Source organism: Tamandua tetradactyla, chromosome 15 (genome assembly GCF_023851605.1).
Source record: "Tamandua tetradactyla isolate mTamTet1 chromosome 15, mTamTet1.pri, whole genome shotgun sequence".
NCBI lineage: Eukaryota > Metazoa > Chordata > Mammalia > Pilosa > Myrmecophagidae > Tamandua > Tamandua tetradactyla.
The window spans coordinates 42,099,025-42,123,505 of record NC_135341.1 but is presented as its reverse complement, the minus strand read 5'-3'; the positions used below and the strand labels follow the sequence as shown (position 1 = coordinate 42,123,505).

The 24,481-nt window shown below is 37.8% G+C and overlaps 1 protein-coding gene across 1 annotated transcript in view; it reads left to right on the top strand.

The window, feature by feature from the left end:
• KIF15 (kinesin family member 15) overlaps positions 1 to 24,481 on the top strand; it is a 171,595-nt gene that overhangs the window by 73,609 nt on the left and 73,505 nt on the right. The window contains exons 8-14 of the mRNA XM_077129585.1: positions 95 to 304; positions 2,069 to 2,194; positions 2,362 to 2,484; positions 5,833 to 5,956; positions 6,474 to 6,550; positions 6,788 to 6,997; positions 7,876 to 8,053. Coding sequence (XP_076985700.1) covers positions 95 to 304; positions 2,069 to 2,194; positions 2,362 to 2,484; positions 5,833 to 5,956; positions 6,474 to 6,550; positions 6,788 to 6,997; positions 7,876 to 8,053 — 1,048 coding nt within the window. The remainder of the gene's footprint in view (positions 1 to 94; positions 305 to 2,068; positions 2,195 to 2,361; positions 2,485 to 5,832; positions 5,957 to 6,473; positions 6,551 to 6,787; positions 6,998 to 7,875; positions 8,054 to 24,481) is intronic.

Below are 24,481 nucleotides of genomic sequence, written 5' to 3'. Positions count from 1 at the left end.
TTATTGAAACAAGTGATTCTCAAATGCTTGTTTTGTGTCTTAAGTTTTTCTCAAAGGTACTTTGTTTCTTGTAATGTATTTTCCTTTTGCTTAGGTGTTGTCTGGAGGATGGAGAAACAGACGCGTGGCATCAACATCAATGAATAGAGAATCCTCTAGGTCTCATGCAGTCTTTACAATTACTATAGAGTCAATGGAGAAAAGCAGTGAGACTGTGAATATACGGACCTCCCTACTCAATCTGGTGGATTTAGCAGGATCTGAAAGGCAAAAAGATACCCACGCAGAGGGGATGAGGTTGAAGGTAAGAATAAAATTATGGTCTTCAACTTGTGAGTGAGTTCAAACTAAGTTGTATGGGGGCTACAAAGGAGTAAGAAATTCTTCCCATCTACAGGAACAGAAATTTTTGTTATGGGGTAGGGACAGTAAACATACATAGAACAGGTAGGACAAATCTGTCAGTAGCAAGAATGTTTGAATTCATGCTGGAAGAGATAATGGTATAGGTGGCAGGGGTAAGGGGAAGAAGGGTGTGATGTGAATTGCTTTGGGAAATTGGGAAAGAAATAGTTCTTGAGTTATGATTTCAAAGAGAACAGAATTTGGGTAGGGAAAAAGGGGCAGGGAATATTTATCTGCTTAGGAGACATTTCAAGGATTATTGTGGATACAAAATCATTATGGCATTTCAATGTGAACCCAGTGCATGGGTTGGGGTTAGATAAGCAGGTAAATCCAGATCACTGAGGACCAGGTGTGTAAGGCCAAGTTTGTATTCAACTCTCCAAACACCGGTAAAAACTTAAAAAATTTTGAGCAGATGAGTGATTTCATGAAGTGAGCTTGTTTTGTAAAATCTTTTCCATCTGGCTTACTAGTGCCAGATTCAGGAGGGTAGAGCCTAAAGAAAAAAGAGACCAGTTACACCGTTTCATATTTCCACTGTGAAAAGTTAAGTACCTAGTCCTTAGTTAAAGTATTAGTGGTGGGACCAAAAGGTCTACATATGCATTGTTAATATTTATTATATGTATTGTAATACATATTGTCAATAGAACACTGGCGATTCTATAGTTTAGAATGTGTGGGGATCAGGGGAAAGATGTCTCAGGAACAGTGAAGGAGAGACTTATTTTTTTGCATTTAAAGTTGTGTTTTTATTGAGATATGAAGCATAATAATGTAACATATGTTTATAATAGGACAAATGCCAGGCCTGTTCTAAGTACTTGACATACTTGACATGCCCAGCAATTCTGGGAAGTAGTCACTAATATTCTTTCTATTATACAGTTAAAGAAATGAAAGTAAATTGCCCTAGGTCTCAAAGCTAATAATGACAGAGCTGAGGAAGCACAGCTCCATAGACTGTGCTCTCAACTGCTTTGTTGCTATTTGAGTGATGGCAAATAGTGGCAACTCTGAATTCAGTATTTCTTTCTTTATAATTTCCATATGTTTTCTCTTTTTTCTCTACTCTTACTACTGCAAATTGGGATACCAAAGAAATTATGCTTTCTACAGTAAAAATCCAGTGTAACATATTTAGCTCAGACATTTTTCTCCTCTCCTCAAACCACTGTGTTAAAGGAACTTTATTATACTTTACAGAATTAGACTGAATATTCTATTGTGATATGCTCATCAGTGGCTTTGGGTTGTTGAGAGGTGAGTTATTAGTCATTACATCCTTATGATGTAGCAGACATTTTAACATAAAAGGGTGGAAAAATATTGCTATTAATACACCACCCCAAATTTTTCTTCTTCTTTTTTTGGGGGGGGAGGGGGTGATCTTTATCCTTACCTATAGGTCAATTTTAAATTATTATCATCATGAAGTTGACATTAATTTTTTTTTCACATATTTTGTGTTTGTCTTTGGATATTAAAATTGCAGTGTACGTCAAATAGGAGCAATTTAGGGAATAATTAGTTATCCTTCATTAACATTGTCCCTTACTTGCCTTTTTCCAAAATTGTCATCCTTAAGTATATTTTAATTCAAAATACCAGAAAGTAACCAGTGCTCCTAAATGTCTGTTCTTTTTCTCCAATGCCTTAGGAAGCAGGTAACATAAACCGATCATTGAGCTGCCTGGGTCAAGTGATTACCGCACTTGTTGATGTGGGCAATGGGAAACAGAGACACGTTTGCTACAGAGACTCCAAACTTACCTTCTTACTACGGGTAAAGTAGATTGTGGGAATCCTTGTCTCTTTTTTTGGTTATGTTCACAATGGTTGATAGTGGGACAATCTCTGAGACTTACTAGCAAGAGTATGCATTTTCCCTTGCTTAAAAAATGTTTTACTACTTCTTATCTGAAGACGTACCCCATTCTTGTCACTAAACAGGATTCCCTTGGAGGTAACGCCAAGACAGCCATAATTGCAAATGTTCATCCTGGATCCAGGTGTTTTGGAGAAACCTTATCAACACTTAATTTTGCTCAGAGAGCCAAGCTGATTAAAAACAAGGTAAAATCTTTCTAATTATGTTTCATTAAATACATTAGGAAAATACTTAAGCTTGCATCATTCCATTTTTGTGAGTGCCCTAATATTAGCATTAGCTTTTGTGTATTTCTCTCTGAAAGCTGAACTTAACTTTAAGGAAGATACCCATTTCATCTTTCCTAGTCCTCTATTTCACAGGTGTAATTCAAGATGCAGGTAAGTCTTATGGTCGCAATTGTTTGATTCTCCTTAATAGAAGTCTAAGTTTTTCCTCTATAACTGGGTCGGAGACTTAATTTAATTACCCTTGCCCATGCTAACAGATTTGTGCGTGTGTGTATGTATGTGTATGGAGGGGTGGGGTATGCTATGAAAATAATTTGATAATATTGACAAAGCTTGTCTTTCAATTCCAAGGAATCCTTATTTTACTTTTTATACAGAAAGCTCCCTTGATTTGGTATACACCATGGTCAGTAAACCTTTCTTGTGAAGGGCCAGATGGTAAATAGTTTGGGCTTCCTGGACCAAATGGTTTCTATTCCAACTACTCAACTCTTTTTTTAGTACAAAAGCAGCCATAGACATTCAGACAAATGGGCATGGCTGTGTTCCAAAAAAATTTTACTTGCAAAAACAGTGGACTGGATTTGGCCCATGGGGAATGGTTTGTCAACCCCTGCTGTAAACTGCTTAAAGATCCAGGTGTCTACCATTTATTTTGGAGAGATTGGAGATCCCTTTGGTTCCAGACAAAATAATTGTAGAGTTATAAATTGGTAGATGAACTTCCTCTCTCCTTCAAGAGAAAATTGTGTCATATTTTACTGTAAAGTAGACACCATAATCATCTATTATTTGATCAGTATGAGCGTGAAGGGGTCCATGTTGCTACCCCTTCATTTTTAGGTAGAACAATCTCCTCAATTCCTGACGTGGTCACATACTATATTCAAAAGGATTAGTTGTTTGTTTTTTAATTAACTTCATATCTCCAAATCAGGAGTATAGGTCTAGTCATTACTTTATTTCCTTGGATTATGATCTCTGATGGGGTATTTGTAATGTGTTGAGGAAAAAAAAAACAGTAGAGCTTCTTGATCCCATTTCTGGGGACTTATTTTTGGTTTTTGAAGAGTAGAGAGCTGCAGTTGTAATTAGAATTATGATATCACTGATGGTGACAGTGATGTCAGAATGTACAAGAGTACCTTGAAATGCAGCTGGCCATAAAAATCAGAGGCAATTAGAAATGGTTTCTTAACAGAAAAAACAACAAACATAGGATTCTTAAACTAGTCACTATCAATGGTAAGTCCCCCAGCTACAGCGTAGTGGTGGGAATTGTCTCATTTTTACTGACTAGACTGTCTGGGACTTATTTAAGGATGAACAATTTAAAAATTCCCCAGTGGGCAGGCTGGGCCTATGACGAGAACACAGGGAATCTTGGGGCTTTCAAAGGTTTTTTCCTCCCTACAGCATTGGGTATTTCAGAACTGGATATTTATATACATATATATATTTTTTTTTAATTAAATTTTTTTCAAACATATAAAAAAATTTTATATGTAACAACATACAAGCACAAACATCCTTACCATGTGATCATTCCATTCTTGGTATATAATCAATAACTCACAATTTCATCACATAGTTGTATATTCATCACCATGATCATTTCTTGAACATTTGCATCAATTCAGAAAAAGAAATAAAAAGAAAAAAACTCATACATACCATGTCTCTTACCCTTACCCTTCCCGCTCGTTGATGCTAGTACTTCCATTTACCCAATATATTTTAGCTTTTATTTCCCCTATTTTTTTTCTGTACCCCTTATCACTCCGTTTCATTGATCACTAGCATTTCAGTCTACTAAATTTATTTTAACATTTGTTCCCCCTATTATTTATTTGTGTTTAATCCATATGTTTTACTCATCTGTCCATACCATAGATAAAAGGAGCATCAGTCACAAGGTTTTCACAATCACACAATCACATTGCAAAAGCTGTATCATACAATCATCTTCAAGAAACATAGCTACTGGAACCCAGCTCTATATTTTCAGGCACTTTCCTCCAGCCTCTCCAATATACCTTAACTAAAAAGGTGACATCTATATAATGTATAAGAATAACCTCCAGGATAACCTCTCAACTCTGTTTGAAATCTCTTAGCCGTTGACACTTTATTTTGTCTCATTTCTCTCTTCCCCCTTTTGGTCTACACGGTTTTCTCATTTCCTTGATGCTGAGTTCCAGCTCATTCTAGGATTTCTGTCCCACATAGCCAGGATGATTTACACCCCTGGGAGTCACGTCCTATGTAAAGAGGGGGAGGGCAGTGAGTTTGCTTGTCATGTTGGCTGAGAGAGAGAGTGTCCACATCTGAGCAACGAAAGAGGTTCTCTGACGGTTCTCTTAGGCCTAATTTTAAGTAGGCTTAACTTATCCTTTGTGGGGATAAGTTTCATATGAACAAATCCCAAGATTGAGGGCTTGGCCTATTCCTTTGGTTTTCCCCACTGCTTGTTTGAATATCAGGAATTCTCTACATGGGGAAGCTGAATTTTCCCCCTTTCTTGCCATTCTCCCAAGGGGACTTTGCAAATACTTTTTTATTCACTAGAACTGGGTATTTTTGACCTGGTTGGTGCTCAGTTGTTAACACTTATTATCACCTGTAGATAATGTGGGGTTTTTAAAATCTTTTAGAAGTCACTCACATGAGGCATTTCTTAAAGAAAATGAAGATAGCATTTAGTGCAGTGCAAAACCAGAGATAGTGCTGTCCAGACAACCTCTTCTTCCAGGAGGGTTTTTAGAAATACAGGGTTGGATTTCTCTGGAGAAGGTTGTTTCTGTCAAATTTATAAACCTCAGACCAGCCCTATACATAAATCACATCCTAATAGCAAGGCTCCTTTACCACAGTATACGAGGACGAAGGGAAAATGACACCCACTGAGGTTTTTGCTCTTCTCCATTCTGGGAGAAGCTGTTCTCCTCTGGGAGGAGGACATGTTAATTGAACATACCCAGCTCTTGAAGGTGACCCAGTTCAACAGAACCCAGGGCTGGTCAGCAAAGCAGGGAGATAAGTGGAAAGCTAAGGGAGGAGTGGGGAGGGGGATTAGAGTTTGGCACTAGGTGTGAAAGTATTAGGAAAGGGAACTTCCTTCATACTACAGCACGCTGTGATTCTGATGGTCTGCTGATTACATGATAGAAATGCACTTTTGTTTAGTATTCACCACTCCAAAAGGATTCCTTTGGAATAGTACTGTACAACCCAAAGTACATAGTACTGTACAACCCAAAGAGCATACATTCAATGTTGTTTTTTTAAAATTCCTGAACCAAGGCAGTGGTAAATGAAGATACCCAAGGAAATGTGAGTCAGCTGCAAGCTGAAATAAAGAGACTTAAAGAACAACTGGCCCAGCTTACTTCAGGGGAGGTACTATCAGAAAGCATTCAGACCAGAGGTAAGATAATCAAAATGTCCTTTATCCTTCCTGGGAAAGACCATTTGCTAATATTACTATAAGCAAACTCTGATGATAGATGAGTACAACATGATAAGACTATCAAATTTCTCATAAGTATCTGCTCTTGTTTACTCCTTTCTGTTTATTTCACCTGTATAAGAACATGGTACTTGGTCTGTATTCAGATACCATAGGCACTGGGTTCTGTGAGATATGGTGGGAAGGGGGAATCAAAATAATTTTAAATAATTTGTCCCTAAAAAATACTAAAAAAAATACTAATAAATTTCATTTAGATCCATTTACATGATTCTACCATACCATATGTAATCTATATATGGTTATTAAATAAAGAAAAGCTTACTTTTCTTCATAAAACAGCTAATATGTAGAATGGGTTCATTTGAAATCTAGTGATAACAATCTAGTTTTCTTAGAATAGTTTGAAACACTCAAAGTCTGCCTATTTTTGCTCATGTTTTTCCTTTCCCATTTTTTCTTTCTGGATTAACAGATGATGAGAAGGCTAGTTACATGAACTGTTTCCGAGAGGCAATGTTATTCTTAAAGAAATCTGAACAGGAAAAGAAGGTAGGAAACTGAATTTAGTGTAATGGGGATTTGAGATATTTTAGGTTTTAGAAATTTGGTTTTATTGCATTCAACATGAAATAAATGGCACCAAGTAGATAAAGAAAACAAAGGAAGGTTGTGAAAAATCTAATTTTGCCTTTATGATTAAATATGAAGGCTGTGTTTGTTGGGCTTATGAAAATTTAGGAAGGCGAAATTATTTTTCATGTTTAACCAAATTATGAATTTCTTAAGTGTCTAGTAGAAAAAATTAGCCAATTAGAAGACCTCACCCTCAAAAAAGAAAAATTCATTCAGTCAAATAAAATGATTGTGAAATTTCGAGAAGATCAAATAATGCGCCTGGAGAAGCTTCACAAAGAATCACGGGGAAGTTTTCTGCCTGAGGAGCAGGATCGTTTGCTCTCAGAATTAAGGGATGAGATACAAACTCTGCGAGAACAAGTAAGTACAGGGTATTTGTGTATTTCTAAAAATAAGAGAAATTCAAAGGAAATGTAACTGTCAATTAATACCTAAAATTTTTAATGCAGTGAAATTATTTTAAGTGAATTTACCTGACAGAATATGATGACAATCCTTTTTTCTATTCTTTTCCAAAATAGTAAAATCTGAAAGGAAAAGGGAGGAAGTTGCTCTGGTGTTGCTATTATAGCACTCAGCCCCAGTAGGACAAGCTTGATTTTACCCCATGGGCGGTTATGGTTATCTGAATCAGAAGTGTATTTAGAGTTGGGTACTTAAAAGGTTTTTTTGTGGTTATTTTTCCTTTTCCCTGGGGAGGATGTATGATTAAAGAAGCACTTTTTAAAAAAACAAAGATAATCTGTTTTTGTTTTTTTTGTGTATCTTGCCACAGTTTTATGCATACTCGAACTAACATGAATAGTAGATAGCTTTACTTTTATTCCTTTTGTACAGAAAAGGAGCAGGTCATATGCATTTTTCTGTACCTTGTTATTTTTTATTATTATATCTTATAGGGCATTCAGTCCTGGTTGACAGAGTTTCCTTATGTATTTATTTGTGTATGTTAATTTAATCAGCTGCCTTTGCATAAGTTGTCTGCCACAGTGCACATCCTTGTACGTTCCTCACTGGGGGGCTCCTGGGTGAAAGTTTCAAAGTAGACCCAATCATAATAAAGGATAATGCACATTTTCAATCTTATCACAGTTGCCACCTTGCTTTCCATAGTGGTTACATCCGGGGTACCAGTGGTATGTACGAGTTACACATCTTCCTACAGGTTTATCAAAAAGACATGTTCATTAAGGAAATGTATATAAATACATAATGTCTGTAATTCTTCTATATCACAGGTAGATCACCACCCCAGAGTTGCAAAGTATGCTATGGAAAACCATTCCCTCAGGGAGGAGAATAGAAGACTGAGGTTATTAGAGCCTGTGAAAAGAGCCCAAGAAATAGATGCCCAGACCATTACAAAACTAGAAAAAGCTTTCTCTGAAATATCTGGCACCGAGAAAATTGACAAAGGTAAGAAATGATTGTTGCACATATGCCTTGTAAGGAAAGGCTGTTTTAAAGTGCATTTATACTGCCTTGTAGTTTGGGTCTTCATTTTCACCTCCATACCTGGTCTACTAATTTCTTACATGCATACTCATTATTTTATTTTTTATTGAAAGGAATTCTCCTATATAAAGTATTTGAAATGATAAGTGTTCAACCATTCACAACATGATTAATGCAAGGTGGCAATACTTATCACCTTGGTGAAGGTCTGTGCAGTGTCAGAGAGCACAGAGCTCAAGATTCATGATGTACCAAGCACAGTGTTTTGGCTGTGATGTCATGGCTGCTGGTCATACATGCCAGTGTAGATTCTTTTAGTTATTCATTATTTCCATCAGTTTACTTTTACTCTATGAAAAAGGGCTTATCTGGTGTTGAATCTGCAGGTTTGACAGCTATCAGTGTTAATGCCGTGGAATTTGGTAACAAAGTGTATTTGTCATATTCCTAGAGTTAATGTTTTCCTGGTCACTTATCATACCGTGCCTTTGCTTTTGTTTATTTTTAGGCTGAAATTGAGAAAGCCCTAATTTTTTTAAAAATATTTTTTATTGTGAAATATAACATATATACAAAAAAGCAGTATCTTTTGAAGTGTATTATAACATGTAGTTATACAACAGATTTCAAAGTTTGATATGGATTACAGTCCCACAATTTCAGGTTTCTCCTTATAGCTGCTCCAAGACATTGAAGACTTAAAAGAAATATCAATATAATGATTCAGCAGTCATAATCATTTTTTAAATCCTATTTTCTCTGTTATAACTTCTCCTTCTCTTTCGATCTTTCTCCTAACATTTTTGTATTGGAAAGTTGTGTCAACAATATGGGATAGAGGGAGGAAACTAGTTGATGTTCGTGAAGAGGCTGGCCCTTCTGCTTTTCAGGACTTATTTGGTCTAGGAACCATCTGGAAGTTGTAGGTTTCTGGAAAATAAACTCAATGCATGAAACTTTTGTAGCTTCTCAGATAGAGCCCTAGATATTCTTTAGGGTTAACAGGAGTGGTGTTTGATTCGTGTTTGGCAAACCGTGGTAATTTACATGTGGTAATTTATCTAGCTGAAGCTTGCATAAGAGTAGCCTCCAGAATAGCCTTTCAATTGTATTTGAACTCTCTTAGCCACTGATACCTTATTTTGTTACATTTCTTTTACCCCTGTTGGTCAGGAAGTCATTGTTGATCACAGGGTACCAGGGTCAAGCTCATCCCTAGGAGTCATGTCCCATCTTGCCAGGGAGACTTTCACCTCTGGATGTCATGTCCCTCATAGGAGAGGGGGTGATGATTTTTCTTTCAGAGTTGGGCTAAGAGAGCAAGAGAGACCACATCTGAGCAACAAAAGAGGTCCTCTGGAAGTAACTCAGGCATAACTAAAGGTAGACTTAGCTGCTCCACTTTAGTCTCTACAGAGACTGAAGGCTTAGTCTCTTAACTTGCGAGTCCCTAATATTTAAGACAATATCCTGGGTTTTCCCAGTGGTAAAGCTTAATAGTTCTATGTTTTTTCTCCCATCCCTCAAGGGACTTTGTCAATACTTTTCAGTTATCTACACACATACTCTTGGATATATCTGGGGATTACATTAAGCTTATACAGAATTACAAGCCCTCATTCCCATTTTTGGTTAGTGTGTTGGGTTGTTTAAATGAGCTATCCAGACAGGTTGAGTTAGCTTATGTGCTACAGAAAATTTAGGTTTTGACAACATAAACCTCTTTTCCTTTGGTCTCAGACGGTAGGTGAAGTTCTAAAATACTGATAATATCATCCCTGCATTCCTTTTTTTTTTTGGCATGGGCAGGCACTGGGCATTGAACCCAAGTCTGGAATGGTAGGCGAGAACCCCTGTATTCTGATTTACCTTAGTACTGACCACACTGGCTTCATTCTTATCTCTAATTGAAGCCTGTATTAACAGTTGTTGTGTGTAGCAGTTCTGACTTTCAGAGCTGCAGAACTCCAATTCAGAGTCTTATGTGTCACACAGGTGCCCAGATTCCAGGGAGTTACCATGTTATACATATATAGCACAGCATCTCAAAATCTAGAAATAGCATTTACAGCTCCAGACTAAATGTGACTGCTATTACAGCTTATAGTCTAGAGTCCAGTTTTCTTATGAGTATTTTCTAAAAGAGAACATACAATGTTTATTGTTTCATTTCTGGCTTATTCTGCAGCACATAATGTCCCAAAGGTTCATTCATCTTGTATGCCTTATGACATCGTTCCTTTCCGTAGCTGGACAATATGCAATGTGGTATATGTGTACACCACAGTTCGCCATTCTATTTCTCAGTCAATGTATGCTCCAGACACTTTCTTCCATTGGCCATCATGTGTAATGTCCACAGTCAACAATGCATGTCTCACATTATCCTCACTTAGCTGTACAGTCATCGATACTCTCAAATTTAGATAATTTTCATTACTCCAGTTAGAAAAATAACCCATAAACACACCCTCACCAAATAAAATCCAAATCTCCCCTTAACTCTTATCCTCCCCCCTCAATTCCTAACCCCTGATATTGCTGTGATACTATTGATGTCTTCCTGTTAAATATAGACCATAGCATGCAATAGTAGTTTCTCCCTATACCCCACTATTATTTACTCTTCGTACAAGATTCATAACTTTGCAGTAATTCATGCAAGAACTTATTTAATTTGTAGTGTTAATTAATTGGTGGGATACATGGCTTTATACGACCCCTTTAAATCATGTTCACCTTCAGTATGGCAATATTACTTATAAACCCACTAATATACTGCCTTCACTTCTACTCATTCCCTTACATAAGTTCAACCTCATTAGCTAACTGTTCACCCATCTCTAGCTTCTGTGTATCTCTAGGTCCCCTATATTCCATATTATAAGCCTCTGAGTTGTCCTTTACCAAGGTCATAATAGCAAAATCATACAGTATCTTCTTTTTGTGTCTGGCTTATCTCACTCAGCATTATGTCCTCAAGGTTCATCCATGTTGTCATATGCTTGAGGACCTTATTATGTCTTACTGCTGCATAAAATTCTATCATATGTATATACCTCATTTTGATTATCCACTCTTCCATTGATGGGCAGTTGGATTGTTTCCCTCTTTTGGCAGTTGTGAATAATGCTTCTGTGAACATTGGTGTGGAGATGTCTGCTTAGTGTCAGTGCTTTCAGCTCTTCTGGGTATATATCAAGTAGTGATATTGCTGGGTCGTACAGCAAGTTGATATTTAGTTTTCTAAGGAACGACCAAACTGTCTTCCATAGCAGCTGTACCATTATACATTCCTACCAGAAGTGAATAAGTGTTCTAATTTCTCCACATCCTCTCCAACATTTGTAGTTTCTTGTTTAATAGCAGCATTCTTTAGGTGTGAGGTGATAATCTTGTTGTAGTTTTGATTTGCATTTTCTTATAGCTAATGAAAATGAGCATCTCTTCATGTGCATTTTAGGTATCTGTTTTGTTGTTTGGAAAAATGTCTATTCATATCTTTATCCCATTTTGTAATTGAGTTGTTTGTTCTTTTATTGTTGAGTTGTTTATTAGCTCAAAACATTTTGTCATAGATTTCTCAAGATTTTCCAAATTTAGTATTGTGTCATCTGCAAATAATGAAAGTTTTACTTCTTCCTTTCTAATCTGAATATCTTTTATTTGTTTTTTTTGCCTGATTGCTCTAGCTAGAACTTCTAGTACAATGTTGAATAATAATTGTGACAGAGGGCATCTTTGTCTTGTTCCCAATCTTAGGAGGAAGGCTTTCAGTCTCTCACTGTTGATTACAATTCTGGCTCTGGGTTTTTTATAGAAGCTCTTTATCATATTGAAGAAGTTTTCTTCAATTCTTTTTTTAAAAAATTGTTTTTATTGATAAATCTTATACAAACATTCCATACATGGTATACTATCAGTGGCTCACAATATCATCACATAGTTTTTTTTTTTTGTCATTCTTTTTTTAATTTATTAATAAAAAAATTAACAAACAAAAATGTTAACATATCATTCCATTCTACATATATAATCAGTAATTCTTAATATCATCACATAGTTGCATATTCATCATTTCTTAGACATTTGCATCGATTTAGAAAAAGAAATAAAAAGACAACAGAAAAAGAAATGAAACGATAACAGAAAAAAAAAAGATTATACATACCATACCCCTTATCCCTCGCTTTCATTTATCACTAGCATTGCAAACTAAATGTATTTTAACATTTGTTCCCCCTATTATTTATTTTTATTCCATATGTTCTACTCGTCTCTTGATATGGTAGATAAAAGGAGCATCAGACACAAGGTTTTCACAATCACAGAGTCACATTGTGAAAGCTATATCATTATTCATTCATCATCAAGAAACATGGCTACTGGAACACAGCTCTACATTTTCAGGCAGTTCCCTCCAGCCTCTCCACTACATCTTAAACAACAAGGTGATATATACATAATACGTAAGAATAACCTCCAGGATAACCTCTCGACTCTGTTTGGAATCGCTCAGCCATGGACATTTTGTCTCATTTCACTCTTCCCCCTTTTGGTTGAAAAGGTTCTCTCAATCTCTTGATGTTAATTCTTAGCTCATTCTAGGGTTTTTCTCAATCCCTTGATGCTGAGTCTCAGCTCATTCCAGGATCTCTGTCCCATGTTGCCAGGAAGATCCACACCCCTGGGAGTCATGTCCCACGCAGAGAGGGGGAGGGTGGTGAGACTGCTCATCTTGTTGGCTGGAGAGAGAGGCCACATCTGAGCAATAAAAGAGGCTCTCTTGGGGTGACTCTTAGGCCTAGATTTTAAGTAGACTTGACCTATCCTTTGTGGGGTTAAGTTTCATATGAACAAACCCCAAGACTGGGGGCTCAGCCTATAGCTTTGGTTGTCCACACTGCTTGTGAGAATATCAAGAATTCAACTTGGGGAAGCTGAATTTCTCCCTGTTTTCACCATTCCCTGAAGGGGGCTTTGCAAATACTTTTCCACTCACTGATCGAATCACTCTGGGATTCATCAGGGCATCACTCTGAAACCAACAAAATCTCATGTCCTACCTGAGACTCCAAGTACTTATGGCGTTCAGTCAAACTATCTACATAAGTTATATTGGGAAATGCACTAGTCAAAATATAAATTTTGTAACAAATAAACATTTTTTGCTTTAGTCTCACACATAGGGTGACATTTTTAAATATTAATTACCATCTATTTTCAGCACCCTGCAATAATGACATTCCTTTGTTCTTCCTCATGCAAAAACATTTTAAAATTGGTACATTTCACTATTATTATATACTCTAGGCATTCCTAGATTATACCATCTCAATCTTTAACATATGTCTTTCTTTCTGATTTCATTTATGTCCCCAGCCCTCCTCCCTCTATCATTCTCACATGCAGCTTCATTCAGTGTTCTAACATAATTATATTACAGTTAGGTAGTATTGTGCTGTCCATTTCTGAGTTTTTGTACCCAGTCCTGTTGCACAATCTGTATCCCTTCAGCTCCAATTACCCAATATCTTACCCTATATCTATCTCCTGATGGTCTCTGTTACAAACAAAATATTCCAAGTTTATTCACCAATGTCAGTTCATAGCAATGAGACCATACAGTATTTTTCCTTTAGTTTTTGGCTAGTCTCACTCAGCATAATGTTCGCAAGGTCCATCCATGTTGTTACATAATTCATAAGTTTAGTCTGTCTTAAAGCTGCATAATATTCCATCGTATGTATATACCACAGTTTGTTTAGCCACTCGTCTGTTGGTAGGCATTTTGGCTGTTTCCATCTCCTTGTAATTGTAAATAATGCTGCTATAAACATTGGTGTGCAAATGTCCGTTTGTGTCTTTGCCCTTAAGTCCTCTCAGTAGATACCTAGCAGTGCTTTTGCCGGGTCATATGGTAATTCTATATTCAGCTTTTTGAGGAACCGCCAAACTGCCTTCCACAGTGGTTGCACCATTTGACATTCCCACTAACACTGAATGAGTGTGCCTCTTTCTCCACATCCTCTCCAGCACTTGTCATTTTCTGTTTTGTTGATAATGGCCATTCTGGTGGGTGTGAGATGATATCTCATTGTGGTTTTGATCTGCATTTCTCTAGGCCAGGGGCACTGAGCATCTCTTCATGTGCCTTTTGGCCATTTCTATTTCCTCTTCTGAGAAATATCTGTTCAAGTTTTTTTCCCATTTTGTAATTGGATTGGCTGTCTTTTTGTTGTTGAGTTGAACAATTTCTTTATAAATTCTGTATACGAGACCTTTATCTGATATGTCATTTCCGGATACTTCCTGGAAGATGGCGGCTTAGTAAGACGCGCGGATCTTAGTTTCTTCTCCAGGACACCTACTAGGGGAGTAGAAACGATACAGAAAGCGCCCAAAGCCACAACAGAGATAAAAAAGACAGCGTACCCCATCCTGGAACGGCTGGCTGGCTGAGAGAAGCAGCTCGGGTGAGATCGCCGAGGCGCGCGGGCCTTACCGGGCGGGGTGGCAAGCGGCCGGAGTTACTCCCTTCCCCCTTCCCGGGCCGGCTGGGAGAATTGGAGAGGCGGTCCCCTGAAACAAAGACGGCTGGCGCCCACACCACGCGCAGCCCCCGGACCAACTGAGAGAATTGGATCGGAAACCCCCAGGCCGTGGAGAACGGTGACGGGTGGGGGAGGCCCCTTCCAAACCCGTGATTCCCGGGGAACGTGCACTCTCTCGGGCGGGCCGCTGCCGCTGGCGCCCTCCCGCCACGCTTGTTGCCCAGGGCCGACTAGGAAATTCGGACGGGCTCTTTCCCTGGCTGCGGCGACCAGCAACCCTCCCTGCATTCGGACCCTGGGCCGGCTCAAGCCGTTTCGGCTAGCAAACCCCCAGGACGGCGAGAGTTTTCCAAAGTTTAAGGTCCCACAGCACCTTTTACTGGTGGGACCCGCAGACAAACGGGTGCCACGAGCGCCACCTACTGGGCAGGATAAGAAAAACAGAACCCAGAGATTTCACGGAAAAATATTACAACCTTGCTGGGTCCAACACCAAGAGAAATCTGAATAAATGCCCAGACGCCAGCAGCAGAAGATAACTGTCCACGCTCAAAAGATTGAGAATATGGCTCAGTCAAAGGAACAAACCAATAGCTCAAATGAGACACAAGAGCTGAGACAACTAATGCTGAATATACGAACAGAAATGGAAAACCTCTTCAAAAATGAAATCGATAAATTGAGGGAGGACATGAAGAGGACATGGGCTGAACATAAAGAAGAAATAGAAAAACTGAAAAAACAAATCGCAGAACTTATGGAAGTGAAGGATAAAGTAGCAAACATAGAAAAAATAATGGATAGCTACAATGATAGATTTAAAGAGACAGAAGATAGAATTAGTGATTTGGAGGATGGAACATCTGAATTCCAAAAAGAAACAGAAACTATAGGGAAAAGAATGGAAAAATTTGAACAGGGTATCAGGGAACTCAAGGACAATATGAACCGCACAAATATACGTGTTGTGGGTGTCCCAGAAGGAGAAGAGAAGGGAAAAGGAGGAGAAAAACTAATGGAAGAAATTATCACTGAAAATTTCCCAACTCTTATGAAAGACCTAAAATTACAGATCCAAGAAGTGCAGCGCACCCCAAAGAGATTAGACCCAAATAGGCGTTCTCCAAGACACTTACTAGTTAGAATGTCAGAGGTCAAAGAGAAAGAGAAAATCTTGAAAGCAGCAAGAGAAAAACAATCCATTACATACAAGGGAAACCCAATAAGACTTTGTGTAGATTTCTCAGCAGAAACCATGGAAGCTAGAAGACAGTGGGATGATATATTTAAAATACTAAAAGAGAAAAACTGCCAACCAAGACTCCTATATCCAGCAAAATTATCCTTCAAAAATGAGGGAGAAATTAAAACATTCTCAGACAAAAAGTCACTGAAAGAATTTGTGACCAAGAGACCAGCTCTGCAAGAAATACTAAAGGGAGCACTAGAGTCAGATACAAAAAGACAGAAGAGAGAGATATGGAAAAGAGTGTAGAAAGAAGGAAAATCAGATATGATATATATAATACAAAAGGCAAAATGTTAGAGGAAAATATTATCCAAACAGTAATAACACTAAATGTCAATGGACTGAATTCCCCAATCAAAAGACATAGATTGGCAGAATGGATTAAAAAACAGGATCCTTCTATATGCTGTCTACAGGAAACACATCTTAGACCCAAAGATAAACATAGGTTGAAAGTGAAAGGTTGGGAAAAGATATTTCATGCAAATAACAACCAGAAAAGAGCAGGAGTGGCTATACTAATATCCAACAAATTAGACTTCAAATGTAAAACAGTTAAAAGAGACAAAGAAGGACACTATATACTAATAAAAGGAACAATTAAACAAGAAGACATAACAATCATAAATATTTACGCACCGAATCAGAATGCCCCAAAATACGTGAGGAATATACTGCAAACACTGAAAAGGGAAATAGACTCATATACCATAATAGTTGGAGACTTCAACTCACCACTCTCATCAAGGGACAGAACATCTAGACAGAGGATCAACAAAGAAATAGAGAATCTGAATATTACTATAAATGAACTAGACTTAATAGACATTTATAGGACATTACATCCCACAACAGCAGGATACACCTTTTTCTCAAGTGCTCATGGATCATTCTCAAAGATAGACCATATGCTGGGTCACAAAGCAAGTCTTAACAAATTTAAAAAGATTGAAATCTTACACAACACTTTCTCGGACCATAAAGGAATGATGTTGGAAATCAATAATAGGCAGAGTGCCAGAAAATTCACAAATACGTGGAGGCTCAACAACACACTCCTAAACAACGACTGGGTCAAAGAAGAAATTGCAAGGGAAATTAGCAAATACCTCGAGGCGAATGAAAATGAAAACACAACATATCAAAACTTATGGGACGCAGCAAAGGCAGTGCTAAGAGGGAAATTTATTGCTCTAAATGCCTATATCAGAAAAGAAGAAAAGGCAAAAATTCAGGAATTAACTATCCATTTGGAAGAACTGGAGAAAGAACAGCAAGCTAACCCCAAAGCAAGCAAAAGGAAAGAAATAACAAAGATTAGAGCACAAATAAATGAAATTGAAAACATGATATGTCATTTCCAAATATTGTCTCCCATTGTGTAGGCTGTCTTTTTACTTTCTTGATGAAGTTCTTTGATGCACAAAAGTGTTTAATTTTGAGGAGTTCCCATTTATTTATTTATTTCTTCAGTGCTCTTGCTTTGGGTGTAAGGTCTATAAAACCTCCTCCAATTATAAGATTTATAAGATATTTTCCTACATTTTCCTCTAACTGTTTTATGGTCTTAGACCTAATGTTTAGATCTTTGATCCATTTTGAGTTAACTTTTGTATAGGTTGTGAGATACGGGTCCTCTTTCATTCTTTTGCATGTGGATATCCAGTTCTCTAGGCACCATTTATTGAAGAGACTGTTCTGTCCCAGGTGAGTTGGCTTGACTGCCTTATCAAAGATCAATTGTCCATAGATGAGAGGGTCTATATCTGAGCACTCTATTCGATTCCATTGGTCGATATATCTATCTTTATGCCAATACCATGCTGTTTTGACCACTGTGGCTTCATAATATGCCTTAAAGTCAGGCAGCATGATACCTCTGGCTTCGTTTTTTTTCCTCAAGATACTTTTAGCAATTCGGGCCACCCTGCCCTTCCAGATAAATTTGGTTTTGGTTTTTGTGTTTCTGAAAAGTAAGTTGTTGGTATTTTGATTGGTGTTGCGTTGAATCTGTAAATCAATTTAGGTAGAATTGACATCTTAACTATATTTAGTCTTCCAATCCATGAACATGGTATGCGCTTCCATCTATTTAGGTCTTCTGTGATTTCTTTTAACAGTTTCTTGTAGTTTTCTTTGTATAGGTCTTTTGTCTCTTTAGTTAAATTTATTCCTAAGTACTTTATTCTTTTAGTTGAAATTGTGAATGGAATTTGTTTCTTGATTTCCCCTCAGATTGTTCCTTACTAGTGTATAGACACACTACAGATTTTTGAGTGTTGATCTTGTAACCTACCACCCTGCTGTACTCGTTTATTAGCTCTAGTAGTTTTGCTGTGGATTTTTCAGGGTTTTCAACGTATAGTATCATATCATCTGCGGACAGTGATAGTTTTACTTCTTCCTTTCCAGTTTTGATGCCTTGTATTTCTTTTTCTTGTTTAATTGCTCTGGTTAGAACTTCCAACACAATGTTGAATAACAGTGGTGATAGTGTACATCCTTGTCTTGTTCCTGATCTTAGGGGGAATGTTTTCAGTTTTTCCCCATTGAGGATGATATTAGCTGTGGGTTTTTCATATATTCTCTTTATCATTTTAAGGAAGTTCTCTTCTATTCCTATCCTTTGAAGTGTTTTCAACAGGAAAGGATGTTGACTCTTGTCACATGCCTTCTCTGCATCAATTGAGATGATCATATGATTTTTCTGCTTTGATTTGTTGATATGGTGTATTACATTAATTTACTTTCTTATGTTGAACCATCCTTGCATACCTGGGATGAATCCTACTTGGTCATGATGTATAATTCTTTTAATGCGTTGCTGGATTCGATTTGCTAGAATTTTGTTGAAGATTTTTGCATCTATATTCATTAGAGAGATTGGTCTGTAGTTTTCTTTTTTTGTGATATCTTTGTCTGGTTTTGGTATGAGGGTAATGTTGGCTTCATAGAATGAATTAGGTAGCTTTCCCTCCACTTCAATTGTTTTGAAGAGTTTAAGCAGGATTGGTATTAATTATTTCTGGAATGTTTGTAGAATTCACATGTGAAGCCATCTGGTCCTGGACTTTTCTTTTTGCGAAGCTTTTTAATGACTGATTCAGTTTCTTTATTTGTGATTGGTTTGCTGAGGTCATCTATTTCTTCTCAAGTCAAAGTTGGTTGTTCATGCCTTTCTAGGAAGTTGTCCATTTCATCTACATTGTTGTATTTATTGGCATAAAGTTGTTCATAGTATCCTGTTATTACCTCCTTCATTTCTGTGGGGTCAGTGGTTATGTCTCCTGTTCCATTTCTGATCTCATTTATTTGCCTCCTCTCTCTTCTTTTTGCCAATCTTGCTAAGGTCCCATCAATCTTATTGATTTTCTCATGGCAGCAGCTTCTGATTTTATTGATTTTCTCAATTGTTTTCATGTTCTCAATTTCATTTATTTCTGCTCTAATCTTTGTTATATCTTTCCTTTTGCTTGTTTTGGGGTTAGTTTGCTGTTCTTTCTATAGTTCTTCCAAATGAACAGTTAATTCCTCGATTTTTGCCCTTTCTTCTTTTTTGATATAGGCATTTAGGGCAATAATTTCCCTCTTAGCACTGCCTTTGCTGCGTCCCATAAGTTTTGATAAGTTGTGTTTTCGTTTTCATTTGCCTCGAGATATTTACTGATTTCTCTTGTAATTTCTTCCTTGACCTACTGATTGTTTAAGAGTGTGTTGTTGAGCCTCCACATATTTATGAATTTTCTGGTCCTCTGCCTATTATTGATTTCCAACTTCATTCCTTTATGATCTGAGAAAGTGTTGTGTATGATTTCATTCTTTTTAAATTTCTTGAGACTTGCTTTGTGACCCAGCATATGATCTGTCTTTGAGAATGATCCATGAGCACTTGAGAAAAGGTTGTATCCGGCTGTTGTGGGGTATAATGTTCTATAAATGTCTGTTAAGTCTAGCTCATTTATTGTAATATTCAAATTCTCTGTTTCTTTATTGATCCTCTGTCTAGATGGTCTGTCCATTGATGAGAGTGAGGAGTTGAAGTGTCCAACTATTATGGTAGATGTGTCTATTTCCCTTTTCAGTGTGTGCAGTGTTTGCCTCATGTATTTTGGGGCATTCTGGTTCGGTGCATAAATATTTATGATTGTTATGTCTTCATGTTGAATTGTTCCTTTTGTTAGTACATAGTATCCTTCTTTGTCTCTTTTAACTGTTTTACACTTGAAGTCTAATTTGCTGGATATTAGTATAGCTACTTCTGCTCTTTTCTGGTTGTATTTGCATGAAATATCTTTTCCCAACCTTTCACTTTCAACGTATGTTTATCTTTGGGTCTAAGATGTGTTTCCTGTAGACAGCATATAGAAGGATCCTGTTTTTAAATCCATTCTGCCTGTCTATGTCTTTTGATTGGGGAGTTCAATCCATTAACACTTAGTGTTATTACTGTATGGGTAGTACTTTCTTCTGCCATTTTGCCTTTTGGATTTTATATGTCATATCTAATTTTCCTTCTTTCTACACTGTTCTCCACACCTCTTTCTTTTGTGTTTTCATACCTTTCACTAGTGCTCCCTTTAGTATTTCTTGCAGAGTTGGTCTCTTAGTCACAAATTCTCTCAGTGATTTTTTTGTCTGAAAACGTTTTGATTTCTCCCTCATTTTTGAAGGACAATTTTGCTGGGTATAGAATTCTTGGTTGGCTGTTTTTCTCTTTTAGTAATTTAAATATATCATCCCACTGTCTTCTCGCCTCCATGGTTTCTGCTGAGAAATCTACACATAGTGTTACTGGGCTTCCCTTGTATGTGATGGATTGCTTTTCTCTTGCTGCTTTCAAGATCCTCTCTTTTTCTTTGGACCTCTGACATTCTGACTAGTAAGTTTCTTGGAGAACGTCTATTTGGATCTATTCTCTTTGGGGTGCACTGCACTTCTTGGATCTGTAATTTTAGGTCTTTCATAAGAGTTGGGAAATTTTCAGTGGTAATTTCTTCCATTAGTTTTTCTCCTCCTTTTCCCTTCTCTTCTCCTTCTGGGACACCCACAACATGTATGTTTGCGCGCTTCATATTATCATTCAGTTCCCTGAGTCCCTGCTCATATTTTTCCATTTTTTTCCCTGTAGTTTCTGTTTCTTTTTGGATTTCAGATGTTCCATCCTCCAGTTCACTAATCCTAACCTCTGTCTCTTGAAATCTACCATTGTTGGTTTCCATTGTTTTTTTCATCTCTTCTACTGTAACTTTCATTCACTTAAGTTCTGTGATTTGTTTTTTCAGACTTTCCATTTCTTCTTTTTGTTCATTCCTTGCCTTCTTCATATCCTCCCTCAATTCATTGATGAGGTTTTCCATGTCTGTTCTTATATTCAATTGTGCTCCCTTTAGTATCTCATTTATCCCTTTAGTATCTCATACAGCTCCTGTGTCTCATTTGAACTATTGGTTTGTTCCTTTGACTGGGCCATATCTTCAATTTTCCTGGTGTGATTTGCTATTTTTTGCTGGCATCTAGACATTTAATTACCTTAATTAGTTTATTCTGGAGATTGCTTTCACTTCTCTTACCTAGGGTTTTCTTACTAGATGAATGTGTTGTCTATCTGTTCTTTGACCTTCAGTTCAACTTTTTCTGGACCTCTAGCTTAGGTTTTGTTTAACAGAGGATAATTTTTCAGTTCTTGTTTTCTTGTTTCTTGCCCTGCTTGGATGGTGCCTTTCCACTCCCCACCCTTAGGAGGGTCTACGTAGGTATTATAGACTCCAGCCGGGTTTTCCTGGATTAAACTGACCTCCTTTCAGGGGGAAGGAGTCACCTGTGTCGGTTTTCCCTGACGCTGAGACCCAGGAGGTTGAAAGACTTTCCTGTGAAGTCTCTGAGCTCTGTTTTTCTTATCCTGCTGGGTATGTGGCGCTTGTCTTCCTGCGGGTCCCACCAGCAAAAGATGTTGCAGCAACTTTAATTTTGGCAGACTCTCCCTGCTGGGGGCATGGTGGAGACAGATGAGAGGTGGTAGGCTGGTTTTAATGGCTTCAAATTGCCAAGCCCTGGGGTCTGAATTCCTTGAGGGAGGGATTCCACCTGAGTTGGGCTTCATCCCTCCCCTGGGGAAGGCACAGGTGGGAGATAGCCCTGAATGCAGTCTGTTTCTGCCTATGCCTGTGGCACTTGCAGCCCGAGAAGTCCCGCCGCTGAATGCAGAGGCAGCCAAGCCTCCCTAGAAACAGCCACAAAAACCTCCGTTTCCTCCCCTTTCCTCTTTTTTTGTTAGCCCAATGAGCTACCTCCGCCTTGACCAGGTTCGCCTGAGCTGGATGCCTATTTTTGATAGTCAGAATTTGTTAATTAATTTCACAATAGGCGTTTAATTGTGCTCCATCCCTGCTGCTCGATAATTTCCTTTCCTTTCCCCTCTGGGAAGCAGCCTGTGGGGGAGGGGTGTCGGCCGCTGTGGCTTGGGGAACTCACAGTTCTGGGGAGTCTCGCAGCTGGTCCAGCTGGTCCAGACTGGGATACACTGTGTGTCCAGTCACTGACGTGGCTCCAGGAGCTGTTCTGTACTGTTTCTGGTTATATAGTAGTTGTTCTGGAGGACGAACTAAAACGCGCACATTGCTAAGCTGCCATCTTGGCCACACCCCCATCACATAGTTTTGTATTCATCACCATGATCATTTTTTAGAACATTTGCATCACTCCAAAAAATAAATAAAAAGGTAACAGAAAAAACTCATATATACCATACCCCCTTACCCCTCCTCCAATTGACCAGTGGTAGTTCCATCTACCCAATTTATTTGAACCTTTGTACCCCCTATTATTTTATTTTTTTATTCATATTTTTTATTCTTTTGTCCCTACCCTAGATAAAAGGAGCAACAGATGCAAGGTTTTCATAATCACACAGTCACATTGTAAAAGGTGTATCATTATATAATAAATTTTTCGTTTTTACTTCTAGCTGTTCCAAAACACTGAAGACCAACAGAAATATCAATATAGTGGTTCAGCAGTCGTACTCATTTGTTAAATCCTGTCTTCTCTGTTCTTTTCCTCCTTCTCTTTAAATAACATATATACATAAAAGCATTAAATTTCAAAGTACATCACAACAGTTAGTTGTAGAACAGAATTCAGACTTTGGTATGGGTTATAATTCTGCAATTTTAGGTTTTTATTTCTAAATGCTCTAAGGTACTGGAGACTAAAAGAAATGTCAGTACAATGATTCAGCACTCATACTCATTTGTTAAATCCAAACTTCTCTATGTAACTCCACCATCACCTTTGATCTGTCTCCCATTCTTTAGGAGTATTTGGGCTATAGGCATTCTAACTTTTTCATGTTGAAAGGGGCTATTGATAATATAGGATAGGGAAATGGAACTCTTTGATGTTCTGGAGAGACTGGCCCCTCTGCATTTAGGACTTACCTGGTCCAGGAACCAATCTGGAGGTTGTAGTCTCTGGAAAGTTACCCTACTGCATGGAACTTTTCCAGAATGTTATATAATTCCCTTGGGGGTTGGCAAATTATGATAGGTAGATGTGTCTAAGTGAAACATGCCTAAAAGTGATCTCCAGTATAGCCTCTCAACTCTATTTGAACTGTCTTAGCCACTGATACCTTATTTGTTATACTTCTTTTCCCCCTTTTGGTCAGGATGACATTGTTGATCCTACAGTGCCAGGGTCAGGGTCATCCCTAGGAGTCATCTGCCATGCCACCAAGGAGACTTTTATCACTGGATGTCATGTGTCGTGTAGAGGGAATGGCAGTGGTTTCACCTGCAGACTTGGACTTAGAGAGAGACCACATCTGAGCAACAAAAGGGGTCCTCCAGAGGTGACTCTTAGACATACCTATAGGTAGGCTAAGCTTCTCTACTGTATACATAACCTTCACAAAAGCAAGCCTCAAGATCAAGGGCTTTGCCTATTGATTTGGGTATCCCTAATGTTTGGCACAGTATCAGGGTTTTCCTTGGTGATAAAGTTAAATAGTTCCATAATTTTTCTCCCATCCCTCAAGGAACTTTGCCCAGTTTTTTATTATCTGCTTAATATACTCTGGGATGTATCCAGGAATTACATTAACCTATACAGGATTAAAGGCTCTTGTTCTCATTCTGGGCTCCCTGTGTTTGCATTGTTTAAATGATCTATCCAGACAGGTTGAGTTTAGATTCTATGCTACAGAAAATTTAGGTTCTGAACATAATTAAACTTTCTCCCTTTGGTCTCAATGAATAGGTGAAGTTTTAAAATATAGGTAATGTCTTCCTTACCCTTGTATTGTGAATCACCTTAATCCTTGCCTGACGGCTTCGTTCTTATCTCTAAACATCAGGTTATATATATATATAATAGCCCCTCAAAATCCTGAAATAACAATTATCACTCTGGACTAAACATGACTGCTTTAAGAGCTGATTTGTCCTTTTATTAATATAGTGTCCTTCCTTGTCTCTTATGAGTATTTACATTTAAGGTCTCTTTCGTCCGATATTAATACAGCTACTCTTGCTTTCTTTTGGTTACAGCTTGCATAGAAAATCTTTTTCTGTTCTTTCACCTTCAATC